A 22,858-nucleotide genomic window follows, 5' to 3' on the forward strand; every position below is an offset into this window, starting at 1 on the left:
ACTGACCCCAAACTCTCTGCTCTGAGATGAGACAGGATCTGGGAGCAGGAGAAACTAAGTAGCAATTGATTTGTCCCCCCTTTACAACCACAAGACAACAGCTTCCCTCTATTTGATCAATTTGCCTTTCTTTCCACTGTACTACGATGTTTGGCACCTCAGCACTCATGTAAATCCTACTCCTGCTTCTTAGAGTGGCCTCTCACCATTCTTCCACCTTTTCTTTTTGACAGTTCATAAAACGCCCTTTTTGTGAAATCTTCCCTAATCCATAGCAGGGTTAACCATTGTTCCTCCACTCTCCTTAGTGCTTGTGTCCATTAAAATACCCACCATAATGTAATTATAATTCTTTGTTCACATATTAATCTTCTATATTAGAGGTAGTTTTCTGAAGACAGGAAATGTGATTATTCACCTTTACTTAGTATCAAGCTCTGGGCATGGGACATAGGAGGGATTCAGAAAATGTTGCATTTATTGACACTGAGATTTATTTTGTATTTAGGATAGTGCTTTGGAAAAGGATGAAATTATACAGATGTACTAGATTAAAATATTTTAAAGAATATAAAGCAATAAAAATAATAAGCAGTAAGTACATTAATTGAATTTATGAGTTTATAAGTAGAATAACCAATTATAAACAAAATTTTATAATTCATATCAATTCAGAAGAATCAGCTCAGAAAAGGCAAAGATCATTATACAGTGAAACCAATCAGATACAATGTCATGGAGGAAGACTGTTAAGTATAAGGATTGACTGGACAGCAGAAAAGCTTATAGAAGAGGTACAGTATTATATAACATTTACAAATGGATAGGAATACAGGAAAGGAAGTGGCATATGTGTGAGATAATGATTTAACTAAAATAAAGTGCTTGGATGAAGATGAAGAACAGCAAAAGATTAAGAATTTGTACTTGCTCTGATATAAGCAAACTGGTAGTTCCTTATACCAAGAAAGGAGAGCAAGAAAGTGAAATAAAAAAATAAATTCACAGTGTAAACTACTTCTGGAATATAATGCAAGGTGTGAAGTAAGGAAGATGTGAAATCAGAGTTGTGGCAATGGGAATGAAGAAGGCTTGCATCTAAGAGGTATTCTGAAGCAAGAACCTTATAAACTGGAAGTAGTGGAAGTAGTGAGTAAAAAACAAGAAATCAAATATACCTCTTAAGTTTTCTACAATTTTAAACAAAATAAAAGAGGACATTACCCAATAAACAGTCTACCCTATGCTCAAAGGGGGAAAAAAAAGAGAGAATGTAAATTACTATGCATCAGGGGAAGAAAGGGGAATAATAAGAGACATGAACTGGGAATGATGATACAGAACTCTGAGAGGCAAAGCAGATGAGCTTTCTAAGGGCATAAATGTAGAATAATGACTAGGGTACTTATCAAAATCATCTGAAGGCATAAAAAAAATTTATCCTGCCCCCATTCAGCCCAAATTGAGAGTCAGTGCTTCAGGGATTACAATTATAACATGTATTAGAATCTGGGTGAGTATTAAGAAGAGGTTAATACGCCTGCAATCCCAGCACTTTGGGAGGCTGAGGCGGGCGGATCACGAAGTCAGGAGATCGAGACCATCCCGGCTAACACGGTGAAACCCCGTCTCTACTAAAAATACAAAAAAATTAGCCGGGCGCGGTGGCGGCGCCTGTGGTCCCAGCTGCTCCGGAGGCTGAGGCGGGAGAATGGCGGGAACCCGGGAGGCGGAGCTTGCAGTGAGCCTAGATCTGGCCACTGCACTCCAGCCTGGGCGACAGAGCGAGACTCCGTCTCAAAAAAAAAAAAGAGGTTAATAAATTTAACAGTAAGGCCTCAGGCCAAAGACTTGGAGACACACACCCGATAATAGTAACTGACAAAATACCATCCCAATTACAAAGCCAGAAGTAACTTCACAGTTATGCTGCTTTCTCTGTAAACAACAGCTGTCATTTTGACTGGGTATGAAACCTCCACCATTTCTTACACTTCACATGAAATTAAACTAATTGTCCAAAGTAGCTCCATATCCATCAACAACAGAATCACATACAAATACACAACAAGGATACTGAAAGAATATTCACAGCAATAAATAATTATAATTAATCTTTGACTCCAAAGACTTCTTCCAAGCCTTTATGAAGAGGTAAAATTTGGTCTACCTAAAGCAAAATGTTTCCTATCAGTTTTTAATAACAAACATTTCTGGCTCACGCCCGTAATCCCAGTACTTTGGGAGGCCGAGGCGGGTGGATCATGAGGTCAAGAGACCGAGACCATCCTGGCTAACACGGTGAAACCCCGTCTCTACTAAAAATACAAAAAAACTAGCCGGGAGTGGTTGCAGGCGCCTGTAGTCCCAGCTACTCGGAAGGATGAGGCAGGAGAACGCCATGAACCCGGGAGGCGGAGTTTGCAGTGAGTCCAGATCACGCCACTGCACTCCGGCCTGGGCGACAGAGGGAGACTCCGTCTCAAAAAAATAAATAAATAAATAACAAAAAAATAAACACTTCCATTCTGTTCAGCTATCAAAATCTAAATAAGCAATTTATAATTACATCTTCTATATCAAAATTCAATTAAATTACATTACTAAAAATGAGATAATGAGATACTCTGAGCCTCTTGGTGCAATATAACATATACAGCACCACATATTAAGTATCCTTGCAAAAAATGTTTAGCCTAAATTTTATCAAGACTTTTGAACAGTGGTTCTCAAACTTTTGTCTCAGGACCCCTTTATACTCTTAAAATTAACATTACTGGAGACCTCAGAGGGATTTTGTCTATGTGTGTTACATCTATTAATATTTACCATGACAGATGGTAAACCTGAGAAAGTTTAAAAATATTTATTAATTCATTAAAAATTATAACTCATTATGTTACAAATATATAATATTTAAAATAAAAAATTCAGTATTTTCCAAAACAAGACAAATTTAGTGATAAGATTGGTATTGTTTTACATTTTTGTAATCTTTTTAAAAATATGGTTTAATGGAAGACAAATGAATTTTTTTTTTTTTTTTTTTTTTTGAGACACAGTCTTACTCTGTCACCCAGGCTGGAGTGCAGTGGCACAATCCTGGCTCACTGCAAACTCCACCTCCTGGGTTCCAGAGATTCTCGGGCCTCAGCCTCTAGAGTAGCTGGGATTACATGGGCGCACCGCCAACACCTGGCTAATTTTTGAATTTTTAGTAGAGATGGGGTTTTACCACGTTGGCCAGTCTAGTCTCATACTCCTGACCTCAAGTGATCCACCCGCCTCGGCCTCCCGAAGTGCTGAGATTACAGGCATGAGCCACCGCGCCCGGCCTTACAAATAAATTCTTATATCTGCTTCTGCATGTACTCTGCTGCAGTATCATATGTGCAGTATCATACAGCCTCTGGAAAACGACAACGTACACTCTGGGGTGAATGCGAGTAAAAAAGACAAAATTATTTTTACATTGTTAACCTACCCCAACTATTTTAAGGTAAACTTCTCTTTACAGAAATGTAGAAGAATAAACCAGTTAAATGACACTACAAGGAAAATTCAGAATGTGGAACATTCCTCAAAATAATCCAAGTTTTTCAATAAATCTCTGGCATGCAGAAAATGAAAGTAAAAGCAATAGTTCTAGATTAAGAACTACAACAATAAAATACATTTTGTAGACCTTGATGGAGCCTATTTTGAACACTGTCAACGGACATTTTTGAAACAATGGAGAGAATATCTGAACAGGTTCAGGGTGTTGGATGATCCAGAAATGATTGTTAATTTTTTCAGGCATAATATGGTTATGTAAGAAAATGTATTTTAGAGTAGCATAATGAAGTATGTAGTGATAAAGTGAAGTGAATCATAACAACTACCTTTCAGGTTTCAATTAGACAGCTGTAGAAAATATCTGTCAGCAGACATGAACTACCATGGGTAATTTAAACTACAAAAAGGTATTTATTTATGCCTTAAATATTGTAGGTACTAATATGTAAGATTTAATAAATCATATCAAGTCATTCAGAGAAAAGTCAGTGAACAAATTAATTTGACAAAGCATCTTGAATTAAAAACATTACTTTTAACTCTGACCTATGTGGTAGGAGAAAATGGGAGGTTAGCTGAATTAATAGGGGGTTAAAAAGTAGGCAATGAGGGTGTGTTTCTAAACATCATAAAGATTTAAATGAATGCAAGGTGGGTACAGGATAAACTAGTGGTTCTTTGATCTTTATCTTTCACTGTATCATGAGCAATAGCCTTACACATACCTCAACACCACCACTCCCACTCCAACAGCTCACTCAGTATGCCTTCCACTATTGTCCTCTTTTACATGGTTTGATGTCATCCACCTTGGGATTCTTTGTTAGATATAACCCAAGTTCAACAATCAGTTAGGGGAAGACTTACACTGGTCACGCGACGGTAGATCTGCGCAGCATTCTGGCACTCCGAGTAAGGATATTCAGATGTAGCCATCTCAAGCATGCACATCCCAAAAGCATAAACGTCAACGGATTCATCATATTTCTCCTCATACATCTCAGGGGCCATGAACTCTGGGGTACCTTAAATTAAAAGAACGATTCAGACTCAATGCGAGCAGAAGCTTCAGACGTTACTCACCGGGGAGAGAAGCAGAGGGGTTGACCTGTGAGAGAGAAGAAATTGGAATGGGGAGAAAAAAGGAAAGGGGGGAAAAAGAGGAAGGAAATCTTCTCAGTCAGTCTGTTCCACCAAATATCTCGTAAAAGATCTTCCACTGCAAGGCCTTTATATGAAACTGGAATAAGGTCAAGGATCTATTTATTGATTTACTGTGTAAAATGAATTTCTCTAAACAATATGTCAAAATAAAGCCTTGGCTAAGAGATAAACTAATATAATTCATATTGAAAACAAATAAAAGGAAAAGGAAAGACACTATGCAAGGAACAAAACAGATATAATGGCACATCTGTAAGATAAGATGATGGGTTTAAAAAGATCAAAATACTTGTGTGTCCACTAATGTATGGTAGTTGTAGGTTAATATTTACAGCTACATTCTTGGCATTAACACTCAATCTGATTAGTTTCACTTTTTAAGAAGGCCTTGCAGTGAAAAATCCGATATTCAATACATTTTTTAAAAAATGAAATAAAGCGTAATTGTCTCCAAAGGCCACTCACCAGAGCCCTTTTCTTCACATACTTACCATCGCACCTGTAGTGCACAAATAAGCCTACTACAGACACAAGAAATACAGTGAGGGACATCCTACAGGCAAAAAGACAAATACACACACAAATATAGAACCCAAATACAGACTGATTTATGAGCAGTGTGTGATCTCACAAGACTAGGTTTTATAATGCTTCCAGAAAATTAGGTCTGCATACCTCAAATTATAAGGCATTCCAAGAAACAGACATGCACACTACGATTTAATGAACAAAGAAAATAAAAACTCTATTGGGTCAGGGATTTCAGGATGCCAAAGACAATCAAAGAAATGTTTCCTGTGAAGAAGGCAAAAAAAGAAATTCAGCTTTAAATGACACTGTTCCCATTCGTCTTGTGAATGTATTATAAGAAAAGGTGAAAGTGTTCCTAACCGAAGTTACATAATATTCCAAGGAGAACACTGCTTTTGAAAGATGTACAAATAACTGGTGTTCTATGCTTTTCCTAATAATACTTAGGATCCAAGTTCACTTAAAAATTAATGGGTTTCTTTTGTTATTGTCACCTTTTGGAGGAAGTAAATAGAGTGTTTATGAAGACTTCAAGTTTTTAAATTGTGATACCCTCTTCATAGAGTGAAAGTTTATCAAAATAGGCATTAAATTATTTTTCCAGCTTTGAGTTTCTAACATATAAAGTCTGAAAGGGACAGCCTTGTTCTTTAGATAAGTGATTCTCAACAGGGGGCGATTTTGTCTTCTAGGAGCCATATATAGTAATGTCGGGACACACTTTTGGTCATAACAACTAGAAGACAGGCAGGGAGCGTGCTACTGGTATCTAGTGGGTAGAGGCTGGGAATGCTGCTCGAGTCTTACAATGTACAAGACAGCCCCTTATAAGAAAGAATTGTCCAACCCCAAATCTCAGTAGTACTGAGGTTGAGAAATACTCTTTTAGATAGATCATAACTTCTGAAGAGTCAGACTAAGAAAAAAGTTGATAAAACCAACTTTTCAGAATGAATTGTCATATTTATTTTCACAAAATGTTAGGAGGCTAGATATTCCTTTTTTTTTTTTTTTTTGGAGACGGAGTCTTGCTCTGTTGCCCAGGCTGGAGTGTAGTGGTGCAATCTCAGCTCAGTGCAACCTCCACTTCCCGGATTCAAGCGATTCTCCTGCCTCAGCCTCCCAAGTAGCTGGGACTACAGGCACCTGCCACTACGCCCGGCTATTTTTTTTTTTTTTTTTTTTTTGTATTTTTAATAGAGATAGAGTTTTTCCATGTTGGCCAGACTGGTCTCAAACTCCTGACCTCAAGTGATCCTCCCACCTCAGCCTCCTAAAGTGCTGGGATTACAGGTATGAGCCACTGTGCTTGGCCAATATTCTTGAATATACATATATACCCAACAGACATTTTATATGTCTAAAAATTTAATTTTTATCTTTTAATTTTAGGAAGTAAAACTAAATATAAATTCCATTTCTTTCATTAAGTGACATACTGTATGTATTACATAAATAGTGCATAATATTAAGTATCAACAGTGTGTAACGAAAAGATGGCTGGCTGGGCAAGGTGGCTCACGCCTGTAATCCCAGCACTTGAGGCTGAGGCAGGTGGATCACTTGAGGCCAGGAGTTCAAGACCAGCCTGGCCAACATGGTGAAACCCCATTTCTACTAAAAATACAAAAATTAGCCAGGCGTGGTGATGCATGCCTGTAATCCCAGCTACTCGGGAGGCTGAGGCACAAGAATCGCTTGAACCCGGTGGGTGGAGGTTGCAATGAACTGAGATCGCACCACTGCACTCCAGCCTGGGTGACACAGAGAGACTCCATCTCAACAACAACAACAAAAAAAAGACTGTTACATTAGGTTTTATCAACAAAGTTCACTATATTCCTTGTAATGTAATGTTATCAACAGCCTCTAAGATAATTCCAAGAAGCACAAATGTAGAGAATCCTACATCTCATAAGTAGAACCGATCACCTCCTGAGTTCAAGCTATGAATTTCTTAAGGTTTATATCACTTAAAACTCTGACAGGGCCAGGATTCTAAATAAAAGGAATGTCAGAAAGCCAGTCAGGCTCCAAGGTACACCTGAAACATACCTATCACACTCTTGGCAAAGGAAGCCCGCTTCAGGGTTGCCAGACCAAGGTCTCCAATCTTGACGGAGCCAGTAGGGCCCGTGATAAAGATGTTGTCACATTTAAGATCGCGGTGAATAATAGGTGGAGTTCGAGTATGAAGAAACTGAAGTCCTTTAAGGATCTGACGGCACCAGCTTCTTAGAACTTTGATCTTCATCACTTTAAACCTTTTCAGATACCTAGAAAAAGCAAAGTATACCAAACAAGTTATCAACGATATGAGTTTGTTGCTTTGAAGAATTCCATTAAATTCTAACATGACTGGAGATGGGAATATCAAATTTAGAATACTAAGATTCAGTAACATTAAAGGTTAGTAATACTTTTAGTAAGCGGGGCTACGATAGTTTAAAATAAAAATTCTATTAAGAGACACAGAAAAATAAGTCTTCCAAATACTTTTTCATCTAAACAATGATAGTATTAAGTAACTAGTTTTTTCTTAAAGAAATGGGAGATGAAGCTGGCTATATCAGCTAAATATTTCAGAACCAAAAATATTTAATTAGTGATTGGTAAGAGAATTATAACAAAGCACCAAATATGAATTCCTTAAAATTAGGTCACCATTTAAATGATTAACAGGTGGAGTTCTGCTTCTCTTAAATAGTGCAGTAGTTCTATCAGACACAGATGTATTTATAAACTCTAGTCAAAAATACACAAAACAACTATTACTTGAAGGCTCTGGAGAGCAATCAAAATCAGTCATAGTTGGCAGGGACAAAGGGAAAGTACTGCTTGAGTTTCCTTCTTCATAATACATTTGTACCTAAGAAAAGGCCCTGTTCTGATTCTGCAGGTCTGCTAAACCCCAGACAGAAATGGGGACTGAGTTTGCAATGACCACAGCATCAAGAACAGTGCTAACAGACCTTTCTGCAAGGATGGTCTGTTCAATAAAGTTGCCACTAGCCAAATGTGACTACTCAAATGTAGATTAAAATAAAAAATTCCATTTCTCAACTGCACTAGCCACATTTCATGTGCTCAACAGCCACATGAAGCAAATAGCTACCATTCTGGATGGTATACACTACACAACATTTCCATAATGGCAGAAAGTTCTATTGGACAGCACAGATCTAGAAAGGAAAGGAGGAAATCTCAGAAAGCAGGCACCAAAGGAGAGTCCTAAATTCTGTGTATTCACTCTGCCCAAATCTCTAGTTGACCTCTGAAATACGTATATGTAGGAAAGATTCCAAGCAGCCCAAGTATGCTAAAAGAACTGAACAGAGACCTCTGATGCTACCCACTGCAGAAAAGATACATCTGAGGATTGAGTGCTAATGCCTACTTTATCTGGCAATATTCAGGGGAAAAAAAGAGCACTAAAAATGTTAAATATAAAAGACTACATTTTCCTTTCAGTATCTTTAAAATACACACACGATTAAAGGGAAATCTATAATACTGTGATATATATGATATGCTTACATATATTAGATAGCTATTGTTTTTCAGTTCCTGAATGTTTCATTTTTATAATTTCTATGTCTTTACTGATATTCTCTATTTGTTGAGCTAAAATTTTCTATACTCTTAACATTTGGCTGTCACTGTTTCCTGCATTTAGTATTCCAATTTTGTTGAATAGGTACTATAATTACTCCCATTTAATAATGACTTACCATTTTCTATGTACTTATGTAAGATATGAAAATTACAACATACAAAACAAGTGGTAGAGGGGTTAAATGAAAACTTCATTTGTGCAAAGGTCTTATATTTTACATGAAATTGTACAGTATTAGTCCTAAATAGTGAAAAGTAACAACGTAAATGTAATCTTCAGGGCAACTACTTAAAATGAAAAACATAAAGAGATCCAGATCTAACTAAAAATCAAATAGTAGAACTAAAAATTGTACTTCATTTGGGTGGGTTAATTGAAGAAAACTAATAGCAAAAGTGGGTTTTGTGGTTTAAAAAATATATCAAAACAGTAATGCTGGATGGAGGGTAAGGAAAAGGCTGCCTGGAAAGTGGCATAAGGGCATTTTCTGATATGATGGAAATGTTCTCTATCTTAAGAGTTTTGGTTACACAAATGAATGCCTTGTCAAAACTCATTCAATCATACGATAATAATTTATTATATCCTGATGCTGCTTGGAGGTAAAAGAAAAAGTACACAGGCCAGGCCCGGTGTCTCACGCCTGTAATCCCAGCACTTTGGGAGGCTGAGGCGGGCGGATCACGAGGTCAGGAGATCGAGACCATCCTGGCGAACACAGTGAAACCCCGTCTCTACTGAAAATACAAAAAAATTAGCCGGGCGTGATGGCAGGTGCCTGTAGTCCCAGCTTCTAGGGAGGCTGAGGCAGGAGAATGGCATTAACCCAGGAGGCGGCGGAGCTTGCAGTGAGCTGAGATCGCGCCACCGCACTCCAGCCTGGGTGACAGAGAGAGACTCCGTCTCCAAAAAAAAAAAAAAACAACAACAACAACAAAAAGAAAAAGTACACAAATATTAGAACTCTAATGAAATGCATACTGAAGGGTTTATAGGTGAAGCGTAATGATATCTACTATTTATTTTACTATGGAATGAATAAGATAGAAGGATGATGAATAAATGGACGTATTAATAATATGGTAATGCAAGTGATGCAAAAAGTAACAATAGAATCTTGGTGCTGAGTGTGTGCTCACTGTATGGTGCTTTTGCCTTTTCTACGTAATTTTTAGAATTTTATATTAAAATACTGGAAACTTTGTCATTAGTCCTTCTTATAAACATCCTATTTTTAAACAAAAGGGTATCCTACCATGAACTTTATACTACTTCTCTCTCTCTCTTTTAACTATTCCCGTAGCACCTCCCTAATTACAGAAAGCCTCTCTATCCTTTAAGATCTACTTAAATTGTATCTGTCATTTTAGTAAAGACCTTCAAGATTATCCCAGCCAGCAGGAAATCATATCTTTGTCTCAAACGCTATTCACATGAAAATTACACATACATTATGATTCACATTTCATTTTAGGAACCTATTCTACAGGAATTGTGTACAAACATGATTATTATAGCAACGTTCATAAGGAAAGTATAAGGACAAGAAAGGATCCAATCTGCTCCATATTACAAATGGAACATTTCTAAACTCAGAGAAGCTAAGTTTGGTGAGAATGAAAAGTGGTTCTAGAAATGTGAATATTAATTAAAATCACCATAACCAACCACATCTTGAGAAAGAAAAGTGACAATCAGGCACCATCAGTGCAGACCGGACAAAAAAAAAGATGTCTCCGCCGGGTGCAATGCTCACGCTGGCTCACTCCCAGCACGGTGGGAGGCTGAGGTGGGTGGATCACCTGAGGTCAGGAGTTCAAGACCAGCCTGACCAATATGGTGAAACACGGTGTCTACTAAAAATATAAAAACTAGCTGGGCGTGGTGGCATGCACCTGTAATCCCAGCTACTCGGGAGGCTGAGGTCAGAGAATCGCTTCCACCCGGGAGGCGGAGGTTGCAGTGAGCCGAGATCGCGCCGCTGCACCCCACCCTGGGCGACAGACTCACCTCCAAAATAAAAAAGATGTCTCTGATATACCAAGCACTTCCGGGTCTTCCATCATGGCTGATGTTCGCCCGATCACACTGAAGAAAAAACCCAGCTGCTGAAAAGCTCCACTGCCACAAGCAGAGCTCTTAATCAGTTCTTCAGTACTAAGACATTCACTAGAAACAATCAACTCATGGTTCAATGGGGATAACTACAGTACCTATGCCAAAAACTGGTAGACGAAATGCTGAGAACAATGGTCGCCAAATGGTAGAGTACAGAGAATATTCCATTCAAGTAGAGAATATCAAGAGAGACAAACTTTAAAAAGGAACCAAGTAGAAATTCAGGTGCTGAAAAACACAGTGAAGATTCACTAACGGATTTCAACAGCATATGTGAACACAAGGAAGAAAAAGGCAATCAACTTGAAAATAGGAAGTGAAACTATACAGTCTGAGGAGCAGAAATGGGCAGAGTCTACGAGACCCATGGGACACCATCAAGTTGACCGAAATATACACAATGGGAGTCCCAGATAAAGAAGAGAGAAAAGAGCAAAAAGAATATTTAAGAAAATAATGGCCACAAGTTTCCCAAACTTAGTAAAAGACATGAATTTACACATCCAAAAAGTTCAACTCTAAGGATAAATGCAAATAGATCCACAATGAGAAACATTATATTCAAACTGCTAAAAGGCAAAGACAAAGAGAGAATCTTGAAAGTAGCAAGGGAGAGTGACTTATGACCATGGGATCCTCAATAAGATTATGAGCTGATTTTTCAGCAAAAACCATGGAGGGCAGAAAGCAGTGGAATGACACGTTTAAAGTGCTAAAAGAAACAAAAGCAAAACCCCCCAAAAAACTTAAGACTGCCAACCAAGAATTATATATCCAGCAAAATTATACTACAGAAATGAAAAAGAAATTAAGACACTGCCAGGTAAATAAAAGCTGGAGGAGTTTGATAGTAGTACACCTTCCCTATAAGAAATGCTAAAGAGAATCCTTAGAGGAAATAAAAGAACACTAGACAATAACTTGAAGCCATAAAACCAAATCAAATCTCTGGTAAAGTCCATCACACATCTAAATATTAAAACCAATATTAATGTATTTTTGGTTTATAACTCCTTTTATTTCCTACATGATTTAAAAGACAAATGCATGTAAAATAATGATTATAAAACTATGTTAATGGGTACACAATGTATAAAGATAAAATCTGAGACAACGAAAACATAAAATGGGAAGGAAGAGTGACGCTGTATAGGATCAGAGATTTGTATGCTATAATATTAAAGCTAAGTTGGTATCAATTCAGGGTAAGCTGTTGGAGGTTTATGATGTTAGTTGTGATCCTCAAGGTAACCATTGAAAAAATATCTAAATATATACACAAAAGGAAATGATAAAGGAATCAAAACAGTATACTACAAAAGAAAAATAAATACATTTAAATTATTTAATCTCCAAAGAAAAGTCTAGGACTGGATGGCTTCACTGATGAGTTCTACCAAACATTTAAAGGAGAATTAACACAAATCCTACTCTTCCAAAAAGTAGAAGTGGAGGAAACACTTTCTAAATCATTCTATGAGGCCAGTATTGCCCTGACACTGAAGATACCACAAGAAAACTATAGACCAACACTGTCATTAATGTAGATGTAAAAACTCTCAACAAAATATTGGCAAGCCAAACCCAATCGCATAGTAAAAGGATTATATGCCATTTATCTATGAAATGCAAGGATGATTCAACGTAAGAAAATTAATCAGTAAAATATATCACACTAATAGAACGAAGCAGTCTCATGATTATCTAACTTGATGCAGAATAGCATTTGACAAAATCTAATACCTTTCCATTAAAAAAAAAAAAAACCCAACAAACTAGGATAGGACTAGCAGAGAACTTCCTCAACATGATAAAGAACATTTATGAAAAACTCACAGCTAACATATACTCAATGGTGAAAGACCAAAAGCTTTCTCCTTAAAATCAAGAATATGACAAGGATAATCAGTGCTAATCATAATTCAAGTTCTAGCCAAAACAGTTAGACAAGAAAAATAAAGGCATTCAAACCAGAAAGAACTATCTATTCACATATGACTTGATCCAATATATAAAAATCCCAAAGAATGGTCAAGCGTGGTGGCACACACCTGAATCTCAGCACTTTGGGAGTCAGAGGCAAGGGAGACCACTTGAGGCCAGGAATTTGTGACCAGCATAAGCAATATATTGAGTCCCTATCTTTACAAAAAATTTGAAAATTAGCCAGGCATGGTGGTACACACCTGGAGTCCCAGCTACTCAGGAGACTGAAGTGGGAGGATCCTTTAAGCCTAGGAGTTCAAGTCTGTAGTGAACTATGACTGCACCACTGCACCCCAGCCTGGGTCACAGAGTGAAACCCCATTTGTTTTAAAAAAAAAAAAAAAAAAAAAAAAACCCAAAGAATGAACATTCACACACACACAGACGAGCTAATACAAGAATTCAGCAAATTTGCAAAAGTACAAGACTGACACATAAAAATTAGTTGTATTTATATATACCAGCAATCAACAATCTGAAAAGGAAATTAAGAAAACAATTTCATTTGCAATAGCATATAAAGGATCCAGGAATAAATTTAACCAAGGATGTGAAAGACTTGAATAATGAAACTACAAAACATTGCTGAAAGAAATTTAAAAAGACATAAATAAATGGACAGACACCCTGTGTTCATGGATTAGAAGACAATATAGTTAAAGATGGTGATACTACACAAAGTGATCTACAGATTCAACACAACCTCTGTCAAAATCCCACCATCCTTTTCTTCTAGAAATGGAAATCGAATCCTCAAATTCACATGAAACTTCAAGAAGACCCCAACTGTCAAAACCAACAGTGAAAAAGAACAAAATTAGAGGAAATCACTTCTAGTTTTCAAAATTTACCACAGAACTACAGTAATCAGAGCAGTGTGGTACTGGCCTAAGAACAGACATGTAAATCAGTGAAACAGAATTGAGAGTCCAGAAATAAACCTATACATATCATCAAATAATTTTTGAGAAGGGTACCAAGACCATTCAATGGGGTAAAAAGTCTCTTCAACAAATGATGCTGGGATAACTGGGTATCAACATGCAAAAGAATGAAATCAGACCCTACCTCACGGCATATACAAAAGTTAACTTAAAAATGGAACAATAGCCTAAATAGAAGAGTTAAATTGATAGAACTCTTAGAAGAAAACTTAGGTATAAATCTGTATGACCTTGGTTATTTATGACAATGGAGTCTTACATGACACCAAAAGCCCAACCATCAAAAGACAAAACACGTACACTGGACTTTATCAAAATTTAAAACTTGGCACAGGCTTGAGCATCCCAATCAGAAAATCCAACATCCAAAATGCTCCAATCCAAAATCTGAAACTTTTTGAGCACCAACATGACACACAACAAAAATGCTCATTTGAACATTTTGGTTCAGATTTAGGAGGCTCAACTGGTAAGTATAATTCAAAGTTCCAATATCTGAAAAAATTCAAAGCCCAAAACACTTCTGGTCCCAAGCATTTTGGATAAGATATACTACACTCAATCTGTATGTCACAGCACATTATCAAGGAGCAAAAAAGGCAACCTACAGGAGAAAATACCTGTAAATCATGGATCTGGACAAGGGTCTAGTTTCTAAAATATATAAAGAACTCTTATAAATCAACAAAAAGACAAGCAATCCAATAAAAAATCAGCAAAGAACTTGAATAAACATTTCTCCAAAGATACACAAATAGCCAATAAGCATATGAAAAGATGTTCCACATCATTAATCATTAGGGAAATGCAAATCTAACCCATAATGAGGTATCATGTCACTCCCAGTAAGATGGCTCCTCAAAAAGTTAAACAAAGATTTCCACATGACTCAGCAATTCCATTCCTAGTGTACAGCCAAAAGAAATGAAAACAGGTACTCAAAAAAATACTTGTGCACAAATATTTATAGCAGCAGTACTCATAATAGCCAAAAGGTGGATATAGCCCAAATGTTCATCAATGGATGAATAAACAAATTGTGATATTTCCATGGAATGGAATGTTATTTAGTCATAAAAGGGAATGAAGTACTGATGTGTGCAATCACGATGATCCTCGAAAACACTGTGCTAAGTCAAAGATGCCAAACACCAAACACAAGGATCCGTAACATACTTTGAGTCTACTTATAGGACATATCCTGATTAGACAAATCCATACAGATGGTAAAAAGTGATAGCTGTCAGGAGCTGAGGGTTGCAAGAAATGGGAAATTGTTCCATGGGCATAGAGTTTTAGTTTTGTGAGATGAAAAGCATTCTAGAAATTGCACAGAAATGTGTATGTATTAACACTACTGAACTGTACACTTAAAAATGATTAAGATGGTAAATTTTGTTATGTTTTTTACAATAAAAAAATCAATCCCATCCACGAATGGATGGTCCCAGAGATCAGGTAGTCCAACCCCTTGTTTTACATGTACATGGGGAACTGAGACCCAAAAAAGGTTAGCTATTTGCCCAAAATCACAGTTGGTCAGAGGCAGCACTGGGAGTAGTCACAACTTCTACTCCAAGTCTAGCACTCTTTCTACTAAATAAACCCTCCTGTTGGCATAAGCCTCTGAAGCTCAGAAACTGAAAATTTCTTTTTAAATGTAAAAAGAAAAAGAACTTAGATAATATGCAATTAAAGAAAAAATACGCTGCCTGGCTGGAAGAAGGGAAATGCGGAGTAACTGCTTAATGGGCACAGAGTGTTCTTTTGAGATGATGAAAATGTTTAGTAACTTGATAGATGTGGTACTTACAAAACATTGTGAATGTACTAAGTGCCACTGAATTGTACATTCTAAAACGGTTAATTGTATGATATTCAAATTTCATGTCTATTTAAAAAAAATAAGTCTAAATTTATTTCAATTTTTAATCCAAATTTTCTTTTTTCTTTTTTTGAGATGGAGTCTCACTCTGTCACCCAGGCTAGAGTGCAGTTGGCTCACTGCAACCTCCACCTGCAGGGTGAAGCGATTCTCTTGCCTCAGCCTCCTGAGTAGCTGAGATTACAGGTGCCCATCATCACACCCAGCTAATTTTTGTATTTTTAGTAGAGACAGGGTTTTACCATGTTGGACAGGCTGGTTTCGAGCTGACCTCAGGTGATCCTGACCTCAGATGATCCACCCACCTCGGCCTCTCAAAGTGCTGGGATTACAGGTGTGAACTACCACACCCGGCCTTAATCCAAATTTTCTAACTCATATATTCCCATCTTATTTTTCAGCTATGGGTGTTTTATCTGCTTCAATGTAAATACACATACAGAACAAAGGTAGAAACTCAAAAGGTCCAAAAAGCATGTATTTTGGAGTTAATTCCCATTCCTTCCCAATTTGGCTCTCCAAATGCTGCCAATGGTCCTACTCATTCTTCCAGAAATGAATATGAATGTTTTCAACCTACTTGCTTAGGAATCTGTATACATTCTCAATCAGAATTCTTAAATTCTGAAATTTTTCTTTTCTCATTCTCTCTACTTTTTCATTTTTATTTTTGAGATGGAGTCTCGCTGTGTCACCCAGGCTGGAGTGCAGAGGCACGATCTCGGCTCACTGCAACCTCCACCTCCTGGGCTCAAGTGATTCTCTGCCTCAGCCTACAGAGTAGCTGGGATTACAGACAAACCCCTTTTAGATAATTAAATCTAACTGGGTATTCTCACTACTGTGTCATCCTCTTTTAATATTTTCTGTCTTTTTTGTGCCTTCTGTTGCTCATTTCTTTATAGTTATTATTCCTGTCAATTTAGTCTGTTGTTTAACCATTAAACCATTTAAGTTTGAATTTTAATGTTCACATTTCTAGAAGTTCTTCAGAAGCTTTTAAATTATGCCTGTCTTTTTTTTCTTTGATGGTGTCTTATTCCTTCAATTCCTTCTTTTCTTTTATACACTTCATATACACTTACATATATCTTTACTGACATCATTATGTAAATAATTGTAATCACTTTCAGACTTGTCCATAATATCTTTAATTGTTGAAGTGCTATTTTCTGGTTGTGTCTATTCACCTTCATTGGTATGATCTGTAATTTAATTGTGAGGTCATCTTCTCTGGAAACTGTTTTGCCTCTGGACAGTGACCAAGGAACTGTGAAAATGTCCCTGGGAGTTTTCTTTCAGTTCCTGATCAATTATGATGTACGTTCTTTGGTTTGGGACTCCTGTACCAAGTAGATGGTATAAATTTATGTTACAGCGCCATCTACATATGAGATGGAAGAATACCAAACAGGCTGGGCACCGTGGCTCATGCTTGTAATCCCAGCAGTTTGGGAGGTCAAATCGGGATAAGGCCAAATCGCGATGAGCTCAGGAGTTTGAGAGCAGCCTGGGCAGCAAAATATACACTGTCTCTACCAAAAAAAAAAATAACTTTTTTTAATTAGCCAGGTATGGTGGTGAGCAACTATAGTCCCAGGTACTCGGGAGGCTGAGGTGGAAGGATTCCCTGAGCCCAGGAGTTTGAGGCTGCAGTGAGCTATGATTGTGCTGCTGCACTCTGTCCTGGGCAACAGAGTGAGACCCTGTCTCCAAAAAAAAAAAAAAAGAAGATTACAGAATAATTAAGAACACTGGTAGCATTTGATGGGAATTTCTATTTTTCATAGGTCTCCCCTCTTATCCACAGTCTTCTGCACACAGGTAAAATTCCTTGCAGCTTTCACTGGCTAGGGCATTAAGGTCTCTCTTTTCATGGATAATTCAGTTTTTTGACACAGGCTACGTTCTAGCTCCCCTCTCTACCTAGTTCTAAGGCTTTCTGTCCTTGCATGGACATTAAAATTAGCATCAACTTCTCAACCAATATGTGGTCTAAAATCCCAGAGTATAAGTTCCTGTTTTGGCTTCGAGTTATCTCTGCTTATTATCTGGAGGTTAACCTCTCTTTCCTTAAAGCTTAGATATGTATTGGAAAAAACTTTTATTATATTCCACATTTCAGTTTGTTGCTGGGGGACAGCCATTCCACGGGGGCTTACCCCACTATGTTACCCAAAGCCCCTCAGTATAGTTTTTTAAACAAGTAAACCATTGTATTTTAGAGTAATCTTAGGCATGCCAGACAAACAGTTGACAACCAAATAAGCATCCAAACCAATGGAAAGAATCTCAAGATGTACACATAATTACTACCACATAATTCTCCTTAATTCATTCAAATGCTTATCATTCAGTATTAGGTACTTCCACTAGAATGTGATATATAGCACTTGTTCATAGTGCTAGGTATATAGTGCTAGTTAGCACATTCTAGTGGAAGAAAAGAGAATATCAAGAAGCCTATCTAACAAGGATAAAGGTATTGCCATAAACAAGTGTGGAAGTTGGATAAAGAAATTAGAATTTGCAGGACAGAAATGATCTGTTGATGTTTCAACATGTTAACTGTAAGCATTTCAGAATACATGCAAGTGACTATATCCAGGTGCTATAACACTGTATTCCAATGATCTGGAATTAATCAGCTCAGCAGTATTAACTTTAACAATTAATAAAGAATATATCGCCACAGTGACAATTTTAAAATATCGAATTTCACCAAATAAAAAATTTATACAAGATAACTTAAAACAGGTTCTTCTCTGGGTAAAAATAGATCCTCTAAGACACCAGGGGTCCCCAACCACTAGACCACAGGTTGATACCAGTCCATGGCCTTTTAGGAACTTGGCCACATAGCAGGAGGTGGGTGGCAGGCAAGGAAGCAAAGCTTCATCTGTATTTACAGCTGCTCCCTCATTGCTCGCATTACCACCTGAGCTCTGCCTCCTGTCAGCAGCATTAGATTTCTCATAGGACCATGAACACTACTGTAAACTGTGGATGCAAGGGATCTAGGTTAAGCGTTCTTTATGAGAATCTAATGCCTGATGATCTGTCCTGTCTCCCATCACCCCCAGATGGGACAGTTTACTTGCAGGAAAACAAGCTCAGGGCTCCCACTGATTCTACATTATGGTGAGTTCTATAACTACTTCATTATATATTTTAATGTGATAATAATAGAAATAAAGTGTACAATAAATGTAATGTGCTTGAATCATTCCAAACTCTCCCAACCCCCACCCCCCACACCAATTCATGGAAAAACTGTCTTCCACGAAACCAATCCCTGGTGCCAGAAAGGTTGGGGACTGCTGCTCTAAGAAACCTGGGATTACAAAGGCATACTCCAACTTTTACCAAAAGCTCTTTACAGTAAGTAATGAGAAATTTCTGCATTAAACCTTTTTCCGTGAAAGGAATGACAGAACTAGCTATCTGGGGATTAATTTCTGATGCTATGGGAAATGGAACTAAAAGTATTTTTTAAGTGATAACTGTCACAATATAATCTGCATCTGATATAAAAGTTGCAGGGATATAGCAAAGCACAATACAAACGATAAAAATAAACAGGTAGCTTCTCAATAAACCTTAATCTCATTTTAACCACTAGAGGGCTACCTTGACATTTGATTTCTGATCCCTTAGCCACTCAATTTTATTTATTTATTTATTTTTTTTTTGAGATGGAGTCTCACTCTGTCACCTAGGCTGGAATGCAGTGGGGTGATCTCGGTTCACTGCAACCTCTGCCTCCTGGGTTCAAGCGATTCTCCTGCCTCAGTCTCCTGAGTAGCTGGGATTACAGGTGCACGCCACCATGCCCAGCTATTTGCATTTTTAGTAGAGATGGGGTTTCACCATGTTTGCCAGGCTGGTCTCGAACTCCTGACCTCAGGTGATCTGCCTGCCTTGGCCTCCCAAAGTGCTGGGATTACAGGCGTGAGCCACCACACTCGGCCATAACTTCTCATTTCAATACTTACCAAGAAATAATTATCAAATCACTTTATATACCAGAGGACTTTGTGGGCAAGGAAATATGCGCTAATACAGCAACAGTTGGAAGGATTGTTCCCTTCTTAGTAGGCTGGACAACAAAAGTAAAACTGGGAGACCTGAAATTTAAGAAATCAAACTCTCTCACACTTCTTGGTCAGCTTTTGTAATATTGATGAACTTACGTTTTAAGTGTTCCAGACGTCATAAGTTCAGTCACCAAAACAATGCACTTCTTTCCTTTTACTGTGGATTCCCAGGAATCATAAAATCTAACAATATTGGGATGCTGAAGACCCTTTAACATTTCAGCTTCTTCTTTAAATCTCTGCCTCTCAGACTTTGTTAATTTTCGATCCTAAAATGAAAAACCAAAACAGAATGTGGTTTAAAATGATAAAACACCAAATCAAGACAGTTAATCTTAGATACTAAACATTACTAAATCATGATCGATGGTGTTTAAAACATGCAAATGCTGAAGTTATAAATGATAGATTTGGATTATATAAATTCATGCTTGAGATCATTTCAGTATCTTTACTGTTAATGTATAACTCAGATACAGTCTCACTTTTGTAAGGTGCAGTTAACTTTCCACATCCAAAATAAGTCATCAATTGCTAGACATGCAATTTAATGTCAGGAAATGAACATAGGCTTTAGAAGCAGAAAGACCTAAACATAAATTCCAGTTCTATCTTTGCCTTGGTTAAAATCAATCTATCTTTAACCAAAACATTGTTTTTATTTTTGTTTGTTTGAAAGACAGGAGCTCACTCTGTGACCAAGGCTGGAATGCAGTGGTGCTATCATAGCTCACTGTAGCCTCAGATCCTGGGCTCAAGGGATCCTCCCACCTCAGCCTCCAAAGTAGCTAGGACTACAGGCATGTGCCACCTTGCCTGGCTAATTTTTAAATTTTTTGTAGAGATGAGGTCTTGCTATGATGCACTGGCTGGTCTTGAACTTCTGGTGATCCTCCAACTTTGGCATCCCAAAGCCTGGGATTACAGGTGTGAGCCACTGCACGAAGCCTATTTTTTTTTTTTTTTTAAAAAAAGCAATAACTTAAATACTCAAGTATTTGTCTTTAAGTCAGGAAAATTCTCAGTTATTATCTCTCTAAACACTGTCTCCTCTCATTCTCTTTTTTTCCCCTCCCAACTCTTCTTTTTAAACAATTTTTAAATGTGTGTGTGTATATAACCTTATTTTATCCTTTAATTTCTCTCTCATTTTCCATTTCCTTCTCTATGCTACTTTCTGGGCAATGTTTTCTGATCTACCTTCTTGTTCATTAATTTTTCTCTTCAGTTATTACATCAATTATTAATTGAACTTTAAGGTTCTCACTCTGTCACCAAAAGTACCCAATGAAGAATGTAATAAAAGGAAACCAAGTTACTACTCCTATTTCTACTCTGCCCAATAGCATCAAAACCAATGGATACTACATACATGCCTCTTACAAAACACTTAATTAAGGCAACATTATATTGACTCTTATCCCCACAGAATAAGCCCTCAGAGGCTTTATTTTGTCATGAAAAGGCAGTGACAAAATACCTTTTTGGGGTTCTATCTTTAGCACCTGACAACCTAGCATAGTGACTTGTTCAACAGCCATTTGTTGAATGAATTCCATAAATGTCTTTTCCCCTGCGATACCCCTTTAAAAGTGTGTGTGTGTGTGTGTCTGTGTGTGTGTGTGTGTGTGTGTGTATGTCCTTAATAAGCAATTAGCATTTCCCCAAGGATAAAAAATTCCTGTGACTTAAAAGAAAAATGATAATTGAAATTGGGCCTCTGAATCTCAGTTAAGTCCAATACAACCTACGCAGAATGATCAACTTGCAAACAGCTTTTCATTTTTAAAAATGGTTTGTAAAAGTTTATTGTAAAAAAGCTACCAACTACTTATTTATAGCAAGGTACAGAGGGAAAAAAACAGGGGGGACTTCTTTGCCATCAAAAATCTGTATTTAATTTTCCTTGAGAATACACTGAATGGCAATCTAAAAATTCCACAGAAATATTTAGATTATTCTATCTCTAATTTGCCCAGAAGACATCTATACTATAAATACAGGCTACTTTCTAGATCTAAGTGTTTCTATCCTTTCTGAAAAGTATTATTTATGTTAAGAGATCTGGGAACCCCTGCTTACTGTTTGAAGTTAGAAAGACAGGACACCAGATTGTCATCAGCAAAGCAGGAAATGGGGGGACCTAAACACACAATTTGGGGCTTCTTTCAATAATTCGTCTACGTGTTCCCTCTGTAACTAAATTTTGTTTTTTTTTTTAAATCTAGGAACATTTCATAAAATATCTTATAGAAGTACATTATTTTAGCACCCAAAAGACTTTAAGACAATAATAAAGTAGATCAAAACTAACATAAGACACAGATCAGAAGGAACATCTGGGGTTTTAAAAATAATTTTTGCCAAGTATTTGCTATTTACTGGCTGGCTGCTTTACTTCATGTAATTCTCAGAAAAATGTTGTGAGATGAACTGACTCAGAAAATTTTATTATCTCCCTCAAATTCACAGGAAAAGCAGAACTAAGAGACAAATGAAGGTTTGCTTCAAAGCTCATGTTTCACTGACAACAAACCCTAAATATTTTGCAAAACTTCTAAAATAATTTTCTTCTCAGAAGATTCATGTTTGTTATTATATAATAATTATTGAAAAGAAATAGGAACTTTATACTAAATTACAGCTGAAGGTAAAATAAGAGGAACCATGTATTGTTTAAATATTACCAACTGTCAAATTATCATGAATACAATGATAAAATTTTAAAATACTGTATCAAAAAGTAGCATTAAAACGTCAAGTGAGACTTAGAATGGATTAGCCACTGTTGCTTTTTAGAAACTTCTCTTCATCATTATGGAGCTGGATATTCCTGGGGCCTTAATATACATACTATCCCAATTGCAGCATTCATTACCTTCAATATAAACTAAAGCTGATGCAGCTAACCCATTCTATTCATTTTGTTCATTTCTTTCCATCTACATTAAGTTGTTTT

General features: G+C 37.0%; 1 protein-coding gene across 22 annotated transcripts in view; it reads right to left on the reverse strand.

Annotated features, from left to right (window-relative positions):
* LOC105484099 (WNK lysine deficient protein kinase 1) overlaps positions 1-22,858 on the reverse strand; it is a 156,732-nt gene that overhangs the window by 75,499 nt on the left and 58,375 nt on the right. For all 22 annotated transcript variants that reach the window (XM_071070678.1, XM_071070670.1, XM_071070663.1 and 19 more), the window contains exons 2-4: positions 19,996-20,168; positions 7,309-7,529; positions 4,426-4,583 (exon numbers count right to left, since the gene is read on the reverse strand). In XM_071070678.1, the coding sequence (XP_070926779.1) occupies positions 4,426-4,583; positions 7,309-7,529; positions 19,996-20,168 (552 nt within the window). The remainder of the gene's footprint in view (positions 1-4,425; positions 4,584-7,308; positions 7,530-19,995; positions 20,169-22,858) is intronic.

Source organism: Macaca nemestrina, chromosome 10 (genome assembly GCF_043159975.1).
Source record: "Macaca nemestrina isolate mMacNem1 chromosome 10, mMacNem.hap1, whole genome shotgun sequence".
NCBI lineage: Eukaryota > Metazoa > Chordata > Mammalia > Primates > Cercopithecidae > Macaca > Macaca nemestrina.